This window comes from Salvia splendens, chromosome 5 (genome assembly GCF_004379255.2).
Source record: "Salvia splendens isolate huo1 chromosome 5, SspV2, whole genome shotgun sequence".
Classification (NCBI taxonomy): domain Eukaryota; kingdom Viridiplantae; phylum Streptophyta; class Magnoliopsida; order Lamiales; family Lamiaceae; genus Salvia; species Salvia splendens.
This window is the reverse complement of record NC_056036.1, coordinates 14,050,464-14,066,892: the sequence shown is the minus strand read 5'-3', so window position 1 is coordinate 14,066,892 and position 16,429 is coordinate 14,050,464. Positions and strand designations below refer to the sequence as shown.

At 33.5% G+C, this 16,429-nt stretch overlaps 3 protein-coding genes across 3 annotated transcripts; 1 reads left to right on the top strand and 2 right to left on the bottom strand.

The window, feature by feature from the left end:
* Positions 1-5,255: 5,255 nt before the first annotated feature.
* Positions 5,256-6,550, bottom strand: LOC121803284 (transcription factor RAX2-like). The gene is made up of 3 exons (XM_042202964.1): positions 6,334-6,550; positions 6,107-6,236; positions 5,256-5,809 (listed from the first exon to the last, which is right to left on the bottom strand). Exons 1-3 carry the CDS (start codon positions 6,467-6,469, stop codon positions 5,404-5,406), a joined length of 672 nt encoding a protein of 223 aa, XP_042058898.1. The 5' UTR covers positions 6,470-6,550; the 3' UTR covers positions 5,256-5,403.
* Positions 6,551-7,866: 1,316 nt separating this feature from the next.
* On the top strand, positions 7,867-10,137 carry LOC121802013 (pentatricopeptide repeat-containing protein At1g73400, mitochondrial-like). The gene has a single exon (XM_042201536.1). The coding sequence runs from the start codon at positions 8,241-8,243 to the stop codon at positions 9,960-9,962; it is 1,722 nt and encodes a 573-aa protein (XP_042057470.1). The 5' UTR covers positions 7,867-8,240; the 3' UTR covers positions 9,963-10,137.
* A 413-nt stretch (positions 10,138-10,550) lies between these two features.
* Positions 10,551-12,970, bottom strand: LOC121805981 (probable tRNA N6-adenosine threonylcarbamoyltransferase). Its single transcript, XM_042206042.1, has 5 exons — positions 12,592-12,970; positions 11,662-11,946; positions 11,400-11,555; positions 10,961-11,297; positions 10,551-10,741 (listed from the first exon to the last, which is right to left on the bottom strand). The coding sequence occupies exons 1-4, from the start codon at positions 12,865-12,867 to the stop codon at positions 10,965-10,967; spliced, it is 1,050 nt and encodes a 349-aa protein (XP_042061976.1). The 5' UTR covers positions 12,868-12,970; the 3' UTR covers positions 10,551-10,741; positions 10,961-10,964.
* Between the last annotated feature and the right edge of the window lie 3,459 nt (positions 12,971-16,429).

Sequence of the window (16,429 nt, the reverse complement as noted above, 5' to 3'; positions counted from 1 at the left end):
TAATTATGTTGAATAATTTGTGCTATAATTTATTATATATTTTGCTAATTACGTTTATAATTTGTGCTAGAATATTTATTATATATATTTTGCTAAAAGAGGTATATAGTATATTTTCTTTTACTATTTTTCCATATCTTTAAATAAAATATTGTCTAATAGTAATTATTTTAGTTCGTTTATTTGTAGTAATTATTTTTGTTCATTTACATAAAGTTATTTTGCTAAAAATAACTTTTTAACTTTATAATAATATTGTATTAAGGGTGCGTTAAAATGCTAACTTTTCTTATGAATATTACAATAAAATAACATAAAAAAATTTACCAATAGAAGGAATCAAACGGTTTTAATTTTGCAATCTTCATTCTACAATCAATGCTATTATAATTATTATTATAAATATTGTAACACTAGAAGAGAGTAGACGGTTTTCAGTCTACAATCTTCATTATACTATCAATGCTAATTAACATAGAAATAAGAACGGTCATTTGTTGAAGCGAAGAGACTCATCTTTTCATATTACCTAATTAATACAGAAATACTTAGAGTCAGTAGAAACAAAGCAAATCTCTATAAATACTCATTTGAAAAACAGCTTCTTCCAATCAAAACTTCAGCAACAAAAATGATTAATGCTGTAGCCGATGGGTTTTTGAGCAATGCAACTCCATATTTGGAGTTACACTATTTACTAACGTAATTTTTTTCATGGCATCTCATTCCAATGTCAATATTTTTGTTCCCTCATGATACTGTACAGAAGAAGAGGAGGATGAAAGAGAAAAAGGTAAGTGAAAGAAAGAAATCTATAGAGAACAACGACAAACACTCCTTCAGAAGATTTGAATGGTGAGTAAAAGATGAGAAGAGGGATATTGTAGGCAGCTTATGTATTTTTATTTCATTAGAAGATTGTATAAAGAGAAGAGGGACATTTCATTGGAAGAGTGTATAAAGAGAAGATGGAGATTGCAGGCGGCTTATGTTTCTTTTATTTCATTAGAAGAGTGTCATAATTTAAGGATTTAATTAGGATAATACAATTTTGAAATAGCTAATAAATTTAGAAATAAATTTATACTATAGTATAAAATTGTAATGCCATGATATTTTCGTATTTTGACTATACTATTTCGTATATTTTGAGTTTTGGGCCACATTTAGAATATTTAAGAATATTTGGCTAAATTTTGAATATTCTGAAATGACATTGGCCGTTACAAATAAAGTTAATTGACAATCTAACCATTAATAGAATTCAGCCATCTATGTATAGATTGCATCCGTTTGTGATTGGAAATCTATCTAACTATAAAATTTATTAATTTTGATGTGGAATAATTCAATTAAAAATTAATTTAATGTATTTTTAATACATTTCTGGAGTAATCTATCATTATCTATAACCATGGAATTTTGAAAAAACTAAAAAACTAAAGGAGTTTTGAAAAAAAAATACTATATACCATTGAAATTATGATAAAATAATATTCTCAGTAGCTTTTAGTAGTATTTCACTATCAATGTAGAGGAAAAGTTTTTTTCCATTCTAACTATGAATTGAATTCACATATAACATGTTGGATATAGATATAAGTAAATTTTAGAAATTACATATGAATATTAAATTACCTTCGCCAACTAATTATTGCAAAAAAAACGTAGCAATACATTACCACTTTGAAAAGTTTTTTAATTCTATTTATTGCAATATTGAATGCATATATATTTTAGCATGTGAAAGGTTTGTCTAACGTGTTGGTAATGAAAAGTTTCTTACGACTGCCATAATTATTGAAGTATGTAAATTCTTGTGATAATTGGAATAACTGAAATGGATAGTAACCGAATCAAAACACAGATCAAATATAATTGAGAGTTGGCAAGCACCACAAAATAGGTGAATTAAATTAGAGTTCTTTCCTCTTCCCATACAATAACATTATTTTTGCATATTCCTCTACATTCCTCATAACTTTTGCATGCCTATATATATAGAGACATATTCCACTTGTCCAACAACCAAGTACATCATGAAAACCATGTCATTCACGGAGACATTAAGCTGGAAATATTTTTGCTTGATCATGAGGTATGGATTAACAGTAATTTATATGCAATTTTATTGCTAAAACATGTTATTAAGTCATATATATGTGCTAAAACATGTTATTAAGTCATATATATGTGTATACAGTGCAAGTAAATCATAAGGTTGGTTTTTGTCGCTGTGACAACACAAGACTTGGCAAACATAAATTCATCATGCAAATTACATTCACAACTAATTAAGAACTGTGTCCACCGATTGCCGCTGCAGGATAATGAAAATTGATTTAGCATTTCCTGATGTTTCAAAAGAAGCTAAAGATCTCATTAGCAGGTAATTTTTCTTCTCACTTTCACATAGGGTGCATGACAGTTTCTTTACTTTTCTTCGCTTCTTGATTTTGTGGCCTTTTTGTGCAGCTTCTCGTGAAGGATTCGTCGAAAAGGCTGTCCCTGAGAAGATCATCGGACATACTTGGATAGTGAAGAATTAATAAAAGGAGAGTTCTTGAGGTATTTATGAAAATGTCAATTTAGTTGAAAATTTATAATTTTATTAAAATTATTTTTATCAATGCATTCAACATTGTTTAATGGATTCTGTCATACATACAAAACATGAATTCTCATTATTATTGTGCATAATTAAAAAGTCTTTTCTTCTTCCACACATCTAGGGAATTAATTTTCTCTACTTCTTCCAACTTCTTGCCCACTCTCCAAAAAGTTCATCGCAGTTCTCCTTGCCATTGTGATAGAGTCCTCCATCGTGAAAAAACCCGAGACGAGATAGATGGATTGTTACTATTTATATACCTTCATGATCAATTCTTTTTTGGATATTGAAACGTTGGGTAGAAGAGAAGAAGGAAAAGCTTTGAAACTCACCTGGAAGAGAAAAGAAGTCGAAGAAGATGAAGAGACTCGAAAGGCGCCGCTAATATTTTAGATTATGAAATTACTTTAGAGGTGATCTGGAATTCATGGGGATGGACCAAATAAGTTGGGCTAGATAATTAGCTAATGTAACTGGTTAGATTGTAGTAATTAATTTTTAAAAATGCGTTTTACATTTTATTATTATAGTATGTACCATATTCCAATGTTTACATATGATTTAATTTATGTTAAAATATTATTGTAGTATGTTTAGTGGATTACACTTTAATTGTCAAGCTATGTAATTTTTATTGAATATATATTATATTTAATATATAAATAAATTATAAGAGGTTTTTGAATTGAAGGGGAAAAAAATTGGAAAATGAATCAAAGATATTTGAGAAAATTAAATTAAATTGTGATACAATTTTGGTGTTTGATGTGGGGTATGAATTATTGTGGGTATTGCAGGCATCAAAATGAAGTAAAGTTACGTGTGAGACGGGTTTATGGCATGTGATGTGAATTGTCTTAGTATAAATGAATGAAATCTTAGTTACTAGTATTCTAAAATCATGGACCATTACACTCATATACTCACTACTGTTGCGTGATCGAGTCTTTTCCATTGTATCAAAAGTTTTAAATATTAGATAATAATGTTGTGTAATATTTAATTCACAATAATAATGACGATAATTAATTTTTTTTAATTCAATCAAATATACTATATAATATAAATTATACTACCTAAATTATTAGTCCATATAAATTTCAATTATTTACAATGATATTCATATAAAATTTTATGAGTTATAAAAGTGGAGTTTTGGAGAAATAAAAGAATGTCATTATGATTTTTGATAATTATGAGAAGTAAAATGAAAAGGTTTTTGAAAATAAATTGAATGGAGAAGTGGAAGCGAATTTATTTTGAAGATAAATTGATTACCTATTTAAACTTTGAAGTTAAATAGTAGTACTAAAACGAATCTATAATATTAAGTTTTTTTATTATTGTAATAATATGGGGAAGTAGAAATGAAAAGGTTTTCGAAGGTTAAAATATTTTTTGGGTTCGCGTAACTATGGAGAGTAGTGAAACGATTTTAGAAGAGAAGATGAAATGCTTTTGCAAAGAGATCTTAATATCTTTTTTTTTAATATTAAAGACTGTATTTTAAAGTTACATTTTGGGGAGCTTTACATTACATTTTTTGAGCCTTCGTATATGTATTCCAGTCCTTATATTACATTCCTTGCACTTGTCAAACACAATTATTTGATTAGATAGAATACAAGTATAGTTTCAACAAAACACTGCTTCGGCTCCAATAAATAATACAATTGGGTGAATAGATGTTTGGATGAATGCAAGCAAGCATTTTTTTTACCATTCACATAGCCCTATTGTAAAGCACTCTCTTGATACGAGCATATAAACATATTTACAACTTAGATTTAGGTAAAAAAAAAACACTACTATCAGTAAGGATTATCAAGTAGGTCGACCCAGTGTAAAATATCGAATATAGATCTAAAATCTCCAAAATAGAATAAGTGATCAACAAAGTAAAATTGAACTGGGATGAGTATATTTTAAAGTTAAGGGTTTATGATTTAGGTTTCAAGGTTTGGGTTTTTAGGGATTAGTGAAATTAGTGTTAGTAGATTTATATGTGCACATTTGTAAATACAATCATTATATATACTATGAGAAGTCCTAAAAAATCATTATATACTATCATAAATTTTATGTATTACAACTTTATTTTAATAGAATTGATTACTTTTGTAAAATGTATCATTGTATACATTTATATTATTAAATACTCCACATTTATAATTTTAGAACCATATAATGTTTCTTATTTCATATAAGTATTTCATAATTTAATATAAATAAAATGGGCCGTGCATAGCACGAGTGTGATACTAGTTTTATAAATATTGCAGTGTTAAACAATAAAAGGTGAGTATTTTCTATTCTTGACATATTTTAAGTCCTTTTTATTGTGAAAACTCAACAAATTCATTAAACAATCAATTGATAGGAATATAAGAAAAACATACTTCTATGATTCTATCACATAATAATAATTAATCAAAACAAGTCAAGTCTAACACCGATGCCATCTTTTCTGTTTTGGTAGTTTTGGGCATTAGTTGCTCTGATACTATGTTATAAAATTAAGTATTTGGATCAAACATAAACTATTTTTTCAGCAAGATATTGCAATTATCTCAAACAGAAATATGCATGTGGATATTGGTATGATATGATCAATTAAAAAAGACCATACAATTTCAACGACAGCTAATTAACATTGATAGTTTAAACACAACTATATACTGCGTACATTCCGTCTTGAACATTATCCATTACCACTAAATTTCAGCCATAAAGATTTATTGAATGCATTAACATCACTCCTTTCTTGTTCAACTTCACATAGAATAACTTAATTAATACGTATAACCTTGATACATCGACTCGAGATAGTTAAGTTGATGGTTGAATCTGTCTTGGACGAAATCGAAGGCATCATTAGGCATTAATTCAACCAGAAACGAGTCGTCTTCGGATGATCCATTTACATGAATGTTTGAAAGGCTCGCCGGAGCTGAAGGAAGCGGGATGGAATCCGGTGTTTCGTTGAGGCCGGGAAGTAGGAACTGAGAGTCCACAATTTCTGCATCGGCCGGGAAATATGGCAACATGTTGTCGATTTTTGAGTTAATGCTGTCCATTGTTGTCGTGGCGGTGGACGGATGATTGGTTGCCAATAGCTTCTTTTTTAGCTTGGTGTTCCAATAGTTCTTGACGTCGTTGTCTGTTCTCCCTGGAAGATGTGAAGCTATCACGGACCACCTATTCATACCATACAGTATAAATCCAAGCCAATTATTTGACACTTAATTCGCTACAAAAAAATCACTATTTACTAGTGCACAATTCCGCTACTATAAAATGCTTAGCAACAGATTAGCAACAAATTGACTTGATTTAGTCGCTGCTAAATTTTAGGAACAGACTAAATTCCGCTACTAATAGTTTATTAATGGATTAGTTGCAGAATGAGTCTGTTGATAAATTCATGGCATCAGTGCATGGATAATGAATGTAACTATAAACATTTGGGAGATGAATTTAGAGATAAATTAATACCTGCTTCCAATGGTATGATAGAGTGTGAGAATGATGGTATCTTCTTCATGAGTGAAGCCGCCATGCTTGATGTTGGGCCTAAGGTAATTAAGCCATCTCAGCCGGCAGCTCTTGCCGCATCGCTTCAGCCCTATTTAGTCAACACAAAGTGAGCATGTATGTGTGTCTATGAATATATTATACAAAAATTTGGAAATTTTTTTAATAAAGAAAAGAAGATTTAGTACCTGCTTTTTGAGGCAAAGAAATCCAGCTTCCAGTAGTGCCATGCTTCTGAACATAGTTTCTGAGAGTGGTGTCTTCCTCAGGAGACCATGGCCCCCTCTTTACCTTGCTTTTGTCACAACAGGGAGCTCTTCCCATTTAACTCTCACTTTGATCACTATTATGTTTAGAGAGAGAGGCTGGCAAAATATGGGGAAGAAATGTGTTTGATTTTATGGATGGGTGTGAGTTTGTGCTTTACCCAGCTTGACTTTGTCAACTAATTTACCAATTTATTTCCCCCACTTGGATTAATAAGCACTTTTATTCCCTTGTGTTGGATAAAGGACACAACTTGGTCAATTTGATTCATGGGCAAGTAATACATATGTCAACATTTTTTGCTTTGAGTATCAACTCAAGGGCCCCAATAGATATTTTTCTTTGCTCAGATTTGATGTATTCACATAATCTAAACTATGACTTCTTGAAAATGCATGGTAAAAATATTATGAGAGACTATGAAAGATGATTAGATATATATTAACCCTCTGAATAGTCTGCCTTCCTTTTAGTATTTCATTGCATGACTTTGTTGAAAGAGGACTTGTTAATCTTTTTTCTTGCCATTTTTCTACCCTATTCTAAGATACCTATACATTTTTGTAATGAGATTTGATCAACTAAGTTTTTTGTTAATCATATCCTCTGGCTTTAAATTTTATTCTACTTTTTTCTTGTATCTTCAACAGTGACTTTATTTTTTACGGCAAGTACATTTTTTAATTGGAGAGAAGATGTATGGCCCATATTCTTCCACTCTTATACATGGGTCAGGCTCATATTCTTCAATTCAGATTGGGCCTTACACGGGGCCATCCTTAAATTCACAGAGTATTTATAAAAAATACTTATTACTAATATATACTACTCCCTCCCGGTCCTCTTCTAATGCTTATAACACCGTAATCCAAAACTAAGACTAAATCTACATCTTTAGATTTTAAAATGAATGAATGAGATTAAAGCTCACAAATTTCAATAAATAGTAGACAAAATATCAACAAAAGGGTAATATCATCATTATGTTATCATATGATAATTTTCATAGGTGTTTTTTTATATCAACATAATGTATTACAAATATCAACAATATGACATGAGAATATCAACACAAGTACAAGAAAATATCAACCCAGATGAGATTTTGCATATACTATACTGAGATTTTTTTTGCATTTGTTGATAAAATCGGCTTATCAAAGTGCATGTAAATTGAAATATAATTTATCAAATTTCATCATCCGAACATCGTCGGAATATATGCAATTGAGATATCGTTGAAATCCTTATAAAATTATCTTTAATTCGATATATTTTTTATAAAAAATAATTTAAATCGAGAAAGTTACTTAAATTTAAAGTTTTAAGATGATTTTGATTAAAAAGAATTGACATTAAAAAATAATATATAATAGTATTATTCACGCCCCCCTCACTTTTTAAAATTATTCTATTACGTCTCTTAAAATTCGCAGGTCAAATTAGAACGAAGGAGAGAGTACTCCATGTATTTATATCTGACGAAAAGGCTCTCCTTTTTATTCATCTTGTATTAGTATATATTTCATGAAAGCAAATTAGCAAATTATCTTATTCCTAGATTTTGAGTTACAGTTCGAGCGAATTTTCTCCATTCCTCTGATCAGTCCCCTAGCACACCAAGCTTTTGAAGAATCTAGTCCGATAGATTTTCTCCAACATCTGAGCTGCTCTGTAGTATTAATGCGTCGGCAATCGGAAGGCTTTATCTTAATGCCGCTTAGGTGTTCGATGAAATGCTTCAGTGGCATGATTGTGCCTTCTTTCCTCTGAACCTGTGTTTTCTTATACTTTGATATCTAATTGACTATGCATTGAGGTCTTGTTGATGCTTTTGTGTGCAATGTTCACTGCAATGTCGCGGCGGCTTTCACTATTACACACAACTCACAGATTATTGAGAAATGCATCATTCACTAATCATGTTGCAGTAGCGCCTTATCCTGTTGCTTTAAGTTGTTATAGAGACTACAGCAAAATGCTCGCCTACCCCTCCTTTGTACCGAGCAGAAATATTCTCATCGGCCCGCATTTTATGACTACATATCCACTTATGTTTAGGCCCTATTGCACTTCAGAGGAATTTGAATCGATCAAGCCATCTTCTACTGATGGAACTGATCGTGCTGATGAGGTGTATAAAACAGTGTTGGATTATGCAAAGCCCGAGTACAAAATGGAGGGGGCTCTTGATGAACTTGGCATTGAATTGACAACACCTTTAGTAGTAGAGGTTCTAGACAGGCTTCGATTTGAGGAGAAGCTAGCATTCAGGTTCTTTAATTGGGCGGGGCACCGAGGACATTATAGTCATGAGCCTGAATCCTATAATAGAATGATTGAAATTCTATCCAGTACTAAGTACAAGGTGAGGCAGTTTCGGATCATCTGTGATCTTCTTGATTATATGAAAAGGAGCGACAAAAGCTCTGTACCCATTGAGGTGTTGCTGACCATTTTGAGACGGTATACTGAGAAACACTTGACGCATCTTCAAAAGTTTGCGAAGAAGAAAAAGATACGCGTGAAGACACAGCCTGAGATAAACGCGTTAAATCTGCTCCTGGATGCTATGTGCAAGTGCTCTCTCGTTGAGGATGCTGAGGCGATGTGCCAGAGGGTGAGAAGCAAGGTCAAGCCGAATGCTGACACATATAACATATTGTTCTTTGGATGGTGCAGGGTTAGGAACCCGACTAAAGCTATGGGCGTGCTCGAGAATATGATCAGTATGGGTTTTACGCCCGAATATTTCACATACAACACTGCCATTGATACCTTTTGCAAAGCAGGGATGCTGAAAGATGCTGCTGAGATTCTGCAGTTCATGAAGACCAAAGGCTCAACTATGTCTTCTCCCACAGCAAAAACTTATGCGATTATGATGGTAGCACTTGTCCAGAATGAGAGAATGGATGAGTGCTTTGAGATCTTAGCAGATATGATAGCTAGTGGATGCCTTCCTGATGTGTCTACGTACAAAGAACTAATTGATGCCATGTGTTCAGCTGGGAAAATTGAAGCAGCGTATAAGTTCTTGGAAGAGATGGGACACACAAGCTACCCTCCTGATATTGTCACTTACAACTGCTTTCTCAAGGTTCTGTGTGATAATAGGAATAGTGAAGAGGCACTTCGTCTTTACCAAAAAATGAATGAGGTGGGATGCTCACCCAGTGTGCAAACGTACAATATGTTGATTGTGTTGTTTTTCAAGATTGGTGAGCCCAATGGCGCCTTTGAAGCTTGGAGGGAGATGGAAAGAAGAGGTTGTGCTCGTGATACTGATACCTACTGCGTGATGATTGAAGGACTATTCGGATGCAATAGTACCAAGGATGCCATTTCACTTTTGGAAGAAGTTTTAAACATGGGGATGAAATTACCCTTTAAGAAATTTGACGCCTTTTTGAAGGAGCTCTCTGCAGTTGGTGACCTCCGTACAATCAGTAAACTGTCGGCGCAAATGCGTAAATTTTACAATCCTGCAATGGCACGCCGTTTCGCTGTAACTCAGAAGCGTAGAAGTATGAGCTTGAGGGGAAGGTGAGTGCTTCTCTAAATGGTTACTATAAATTCACAATGGCGTGTAATGATATCCCCACATGTGACGATTTCTTACTTTTATCAACTTTGGCATCTTTTCTTCATCCTGTAAATTTATTTTCTGTCTAGTTTGGAATGACACAGTTTATTGAGGAACTAAATCACATGTCAAGCAAAAATAGTCCGTCTTCTCTATTACGATCTTTAAATGCGTGTTATTCCCAAGAAGCTTCTTGCCATATTTGATTGCTTCAAAGTTTAGGGTAGCAAGTTTATTCCAGTTAAAACAAAGTGGGAGAACATAGTTAGGGTCGTTCAGCCCATAATCTAGAACAAATGTATAATATCATGAAATTCAGTTTGGAACTTTATAATTACAAAATATACCGTCGAACCTTATCATGATCAGCATGTTGGGATGTTTTTAGAGATAACATATCTTCAATTTATAATAACTCACACCAGTATTATTTGAATGGCATTGATAATATTGCACTACAATTAAAAATAAAAACTCAACATCAAGCTTATTCTTAGACTTAAATTAGTTTGAGTTATCTTGATTCTTGGACAATAACAAGTACATGATCGATAGAAGAAAACAAAGAAAAAGAGAGAATTTTTCATCTTCTGTATAAATCAGTACATATGATCAATAGAAGAAATAATGGAAGAGAAAGAATCCCATGTATAAATCAGTACATGATCGAGTAATTCCTTATCGAACATCCTAATACACAACAAAGACGAAATCCGGAAGGAAAAAGATACACGTGGATTGGCCTGCAATGCAAACAAATAACTAATTAAATGCGACAATCATTTGATTAGTAGCTGTAACTATGCAAGTTTCATGTAATAGAAAATATGTTGACATTTGCAGAGATCCCCATAAACCATAAGTTCCAAGTTTGAAATACCATTTGTACACATAAGAATCTATGCATCAGATTAAATTAAAATACATAAACAAAAGTTGAATTGTTCATAGTTAGAGAATACCTTGTCAGTTGCCATTTGATTTAAAATCTTCCTTCCCTCTCCAAACTGCCAATACTTCATCCGTCCTGAATCGTTGGGTAAACGTAGATTCTTCTAAAGGAGTTGTCTGGCCTTGAGCATATGCAAGGAGCCCAGTGTAGGCAATCATTGCCCCATTGTCAATACAGTATCGGTCATCAGTTGCAAATAACTTCCCTCCCCTTTCACTACACATAACACGCATCATTTCCTGCAACCGTTCATTGCATCCCACACCACCAACAATTAGCACGTCCTTCTTGTCACAATGTGCCATTGCCCGCTCCGTGATCTCCACAAGCATTGCAAACAAAGTTTCCTGAAAATCCCCAATATGCAACCAGCGGTAAGAATTTTCCTTTTTTCCCAAATATGAGGACTAGATATTAGCCCATCAATAACAAAAATGGGCCAAAATTACCTGCAAGGAATAACACAAGTCGGCAGGTGTGCACTCGTTATTTTTAAGTTTCTCTTCTGCTGTGGCTTCGATATAGCTCAATATCCCACTAAAGGAAACGTCCATTCCTTTCACAACATAAGGAAGCTCTATAAACTTATCTCCTTTTTTAGCAAGCTGGCAGGAAATTAGTGGAATTAGATTTGACTCACAAGCAGTTGTTTTTGTATCATATGCAATTGTGTTCATGTAACCAGCTTTAAAAGCTTCATTAAAAACATACCTGCTCAATGTTGTAGCCGGGACTGGGATCATTAGACAGATTAAGAACCCTAGCAAATCTGTCTAAGCAATTTCCAACTGCAATGTCTATCGTCTCGCCAAAGATGCGATACCTGCCCTCGCTATAGGCAATGACCTGAGTATTCCCCCCACTCACATACAGCACAACTGGATCATCTGCCCCAGTCACTATCCTCCCCATCTCAATATGTGCTACACAGTGATTAACCCCAACTATTGGTTTCTTCCAAAGTTGTGATAATATGCGAATGACTATAGCTGAAATCTACAAAAGAAACACATGATTTTAAGCCTTCTAACAATGAAAACCTGGGAAACCCAATGTTATGGGTAAATTTTGATACAAATAACCAATAAAAACTGCTTTAAGAGAGCACAGCCATTTCAGTGTTGCGTTCAATTGTTGATACAATTTTATAAGTCCAGAAAGGAAGGACAAAAATCAAAATTCACCAATTTGTCACATCGACAAAAGAACTCACAAAAGATAAACATCAAGGCAAAACCCTCTACTCGGCAAGGAATCGATCCATGATGTTTACAGTATCATACTTAAACACTTCATCTAATTTTCACCACTTCCTCAGGTTTCCAGGCTTAAAATGATACTACCATTCATATTCTGGTGTAGAGCTGCTGGAAATTTCATTGCCTAATTTATATTTATTCCACAAGAAAAAGAACATTTACCCTCAAACTTCAGCAAACACTTGGTCTCATTTAGCATATGTTCAACCAGAGTAATACCAATCAAACAAAATCAAAATGGAAAAAAAGTTCAGCTGGAAAAATAGTGTTAATATGCTCTCCTAAGCTTTATAAAACGGTAATACAGCTGAATTTATTTGGAGTCAAAATAAGTAAGAGCGATAACATACAAAAAAAATCCCCAATTTAAGTGAATTCATACTTGAAGAGGGGCGCCCATTCCGGGGCCCTTGGTGTAGCAAAGGCAGTCAATATCTTCTGGTGTAATGTTGGCCTCAGCGAGCGCCGATTTGAGAAGCGGCAGCACATGGTGGAGATGATGTTGGGCGGTTTCGCGGGGGAGAAAGCCCTGCCCTGGCGGAGTGATGTAAGTATGACGAGGATTCGACAAAATGCAACCGTCCAGCGTCACAGCGCCAACCGCAATCTTGTTAGCGGATCCTTCAAACCCTAACGCTATTAACCGTTTCTTCGCCATAAGAAACACACCAAGAAAAACTGAGAAATGGAAGCTGAAGAATATGAACAAGGAAAAGAAACGGCGGTTTCAAGTTGAGGGTTCTCTTTTTTTATTCAATAAACTTTTTTTCCTTTCATTTTTCCATTTCTTTTTAAAGTCTATATAAATTAGTTTTTAAACTTAATTAGGCTTATTATTGGGCTTTATTTGATTTGATGGGTTTATGAGATATAATTTGACTGTTGGGCCATCGATGTATGCGCAACTATATTGTATTTGAGCTGAAATCATAGCATATTTCTAAAAATATAATTATGGGCATATTTTGATTCTCTTTTTTTTTTCTGTGAATGTCTGTTACAATTCTGAGTGGTCTACAAATAGTGTACATGTCTAATTTTCTATAAAAGGTAAAAACAGTATAATAACATTTGAACGATTGAATAAACTTTACAAATTGCATTTAGCACTATTGATTGACCTAAAAAATAATTTATCGATTATATTATTATATTATTTTGTTTTATCAATGGAAATTTTAATAATTATTTCATCAATTAGTTAATTGAGTTATTATTTCAATTACTTGATTGTATTTAATTGATTGATATCTATATCTATACATATATAAAAGGGGAGTTTTGGAGATATTTACATAAATGCCATTTTAATTAAAAAAATTACAATTCAATTAAAACTAATTTTTAGCAATTAATTTCTTCGTCATTAACGGCAGTCAATTAATTTCACATATAGTTGTAATTTAAACATCCTTATAACACATTTCGTCTATACGAATAAATGAAAAGCCACAAGGCTCCATGAACTCATTTAGGTTATGGGAGAAAAGGAATAGAGCAAAAATAATAAGGTGGACACGGTCAATGTGGATTAACTGGTTAATTAGAAAGTAAATGAAATTGACGTTTTATAAATGTGGCTGCCTTTCCTATTTCCACCAATGAATCCGACCATTATAAATTAATAATGGCTAATGGTTATACAAGACTTTTTTGGTTCTATAAATATGAGACTAAATTCTGACTCAAAAAATCGTTAGGGTCCATTTGATAAGGTTGTAATGCCAAGATAGTGATTTATATATTGGTTTTTCTATTTGTTTGATATCATAGAAATACCTATCTCAAAGCCTAACATAACGCCTAAGTCCGTCGGCCCGACCAAATATACACGGTTATGCTAATTTATGTATCCCACCAATTTGATGGGTTATATCACTGTTCTCTCTAGATATCCGATTCTACCCTCCCTCTCCAACACTCTTCACCCTTTCGCTCAATAAAGTTCATACCACCGTGGAGCAGGAACGCCGACGACCGCATCTGGAGGCACGATTTCGGTAGCCAGAGAGCGGCAGGAAAATGACGCAACGCGACTGGAGTATTCTTCGATCAGACGCTGCACGATGACCTCGAAGAGGCAGACCACAGGAAAATAACCATGGATGGCGAACCCAAGCCGATGATGGAGCTGCGTGGGACAATGGCTGTGAGGGGTTGCAGTCGGAGGAGCAAAAGAGGCGGAAATAGGGAGGCCAAACCGGATTTCGGGTGAGGAACGCCGGCGAGGACGAAGGTGCTAGAGTCCTGATTTTTGGGACTTGCCGTGAGAGAGAGAGACATATAGAGAAGAAGAATTTGGACGAAGGGCGCGAGAGAGCTGACGGACGTCGCCCACCGACGATGCCATCATCAGCAAGCGAGAGAGAGACAGAGGGAGAGAAATACCGAGGTGTGGCATCCATCAACGCCATTGGAACATCGCTGGCCGACGTCGATTAATGGCTTGGGTTTCTACCGTGGCTGGCAAATTCTTCGAGGCACGTCGACTGTGGGGTGCGATTCACTCCGATGTTGGTTCGAATGTGGGATGGGTTTCTCCCATGGATTCTACGATTAGACGAATATGGTTCTAAAATCTAATTGATGGTTTCTTTGTTTCTTTTTCTTGATGATGAAAAAATCTGGGCAAAGATGTTCTTGTATGTTGATAGATTTTTCTCTTCGACATCTGTTTAATTGGTTCAACTGATGTTTTTCTTTGATTCTGTGACAATTAGTACTTTTCTTCTTCAATTTCTTGTTAATGAAAGATATGGCAGTGATGATTTTGATGTATACCAATTTTTCACTTTGATTTTCTTCATTCAAATGGTCCAAATGCTTCTTTGATTCTCTAAAGTAGTGATGATATTGTGGTTATATGAGCATATTTGATTTTCCAAACAAATTGCTCTTAAAATGATTTTGGATTCACATTGAGGTTTGCTTTGTTTCTTTAGGCAAACTCCTACGACAGATTTTTAAAGAAGGGCAATTATGTTTTTCATGTGTTATCTAATACACAAGTTTTATTAACATCTCACCTACCAAATAGCAATGTAAAAATTTTATCTGGCCATATGTTGACACAAAGCCCATATTACTTTTCTTAATTCACATATCTTTTTATATCTCACCTTTCTTATCAAACGAATCATTAGTGGTAAAGCTATCTGTCGCAAAATACACAAAAGTGCATCTATTTGAAGATATGTTTGACATCATTTCTAGCTTATAATTCACTTCCTCATTGTCTTCCTTCGTTGCATCAATGAATTTTGTGTAAGAAAAATAATTTATTTTCAGCATGGTTCTTACTGTTTACCAATAGAAGTATATTTATATTAATTTATTTTGAGCACTCTTCGTGTGATTAATATGTTCCTAATAATGCGATTTTTCCAGAGAAAGGACACTGCAACCATGAAATTCACCCCTCAATAATCTCCAGTCTAGTAGAACTTCATCAGTCATCAAAGTTTGGAATGTTTGTATTTTTTAAATGACAAAGGATGGAGATCAAGCAAATATTGTTCGATTGGAATGGGTTTTCCATGATCTCATGGTATGAGTTGTCATTTCTTATCTTATTAGGTTTTTTAATAATTTATCTAAAACTTAGTGTTAATTTTTTTTCCTTGCAGGAGATTGGGATTCAAGGAACATTTTCCAGCATTTAGCGTTTAAACCATAGACAATTCTATTGTATGAATATGTAAAAGTGCTTCAGTCAAATTTGATTTAATTCAAAATTATTTACTTTCACGATTTTAATTATCTAATAAATATGTGTTTATGATTTTATTCTCATTTCATTCAATTAATTTACAATTTAAAAATTTACAATGAATGAAATAAAATAAGTCGTGCAACGTACGGGTGTGGCACAAATTAATACAAAAACGTATTTTGTATTAAAATAGGTCATTCATTTATAAATTTATATATTGCCGGTGAAAATTTGTTCCACATTATAAATGTATTCCCTAGGTCATACACAATCCGTCTCTAATCTCTTTACCCTTCTCATCTCTCTCCCCTCTCACCTCTTTCTCTCCTGCATCTTCTTCCCCCAAAGCACTCCGGTGATTCAATGCAAACTACTCCTGCAAATATTCAAAGTACATGTAACTTATCATTGAACAGTTATAGTTTTTATTATTCTCTTTGATACGCAAATGAGTATTTTGGGTAATAGTAATAACTATTATGTAGTATAAAACGTTCACCCTGCAATT

Excerpts from the sequence above, each read along its gene's own strand:
- LOC121803284 (XM_042202964.1), bottom strand. The coding sequence starts at position 6,469 with ATGGGAAGAGCTCCCTGTTGTGACAAAAGCAAGGTAAAGAGGGGGCCA. Across the intron at positions 6,237-6,333 it reads TTCTTTGCCTCAAAAAGCAG|GGCTGAAGCGATGCGGCAAG; the intron begins GTACTAAATCTT and ends TTGACTAAATAG. Across the intron at positions 5,810-6,106 it reads TATCATACCATTGGAAGCAG|GTGGTCCGTGATAGCTTCAC; the intron begins GTATTAATTTAT and ends TGGTATGAATAG.
- LOC121802013 (XM_042201536.1), top strand. The coding sequence starts at position 8,241 with ATGCTTTTGTGTGCAATGTTCACTGCAATGTCGCGGCGGCTTTCACTA.
- LOC121805981 (XM_042206042.1), bottom strand. The coding sequence starts at position 12,867 with ATGGCGAAGAAACGGTTAATAGCGTTAGGGTTTGAAGGATCCGCTAAC. Across the intron at positions 11,556-11,661 it reads CCGGCTACAACATTGAGCAG|CTTGCTAAAAAAGGAGATAA; the intron begins GTATGTTTTTAA and ends ATTTCCTGCCAG. Across the intron at positions 11,298-11,399 it reads ACTTGTGTTATTCCTTGCAG|GAAACTTTGTTTGCAATGCT; the intron begins GTAATTTTGGCC and ends GGGGATTTTCAG.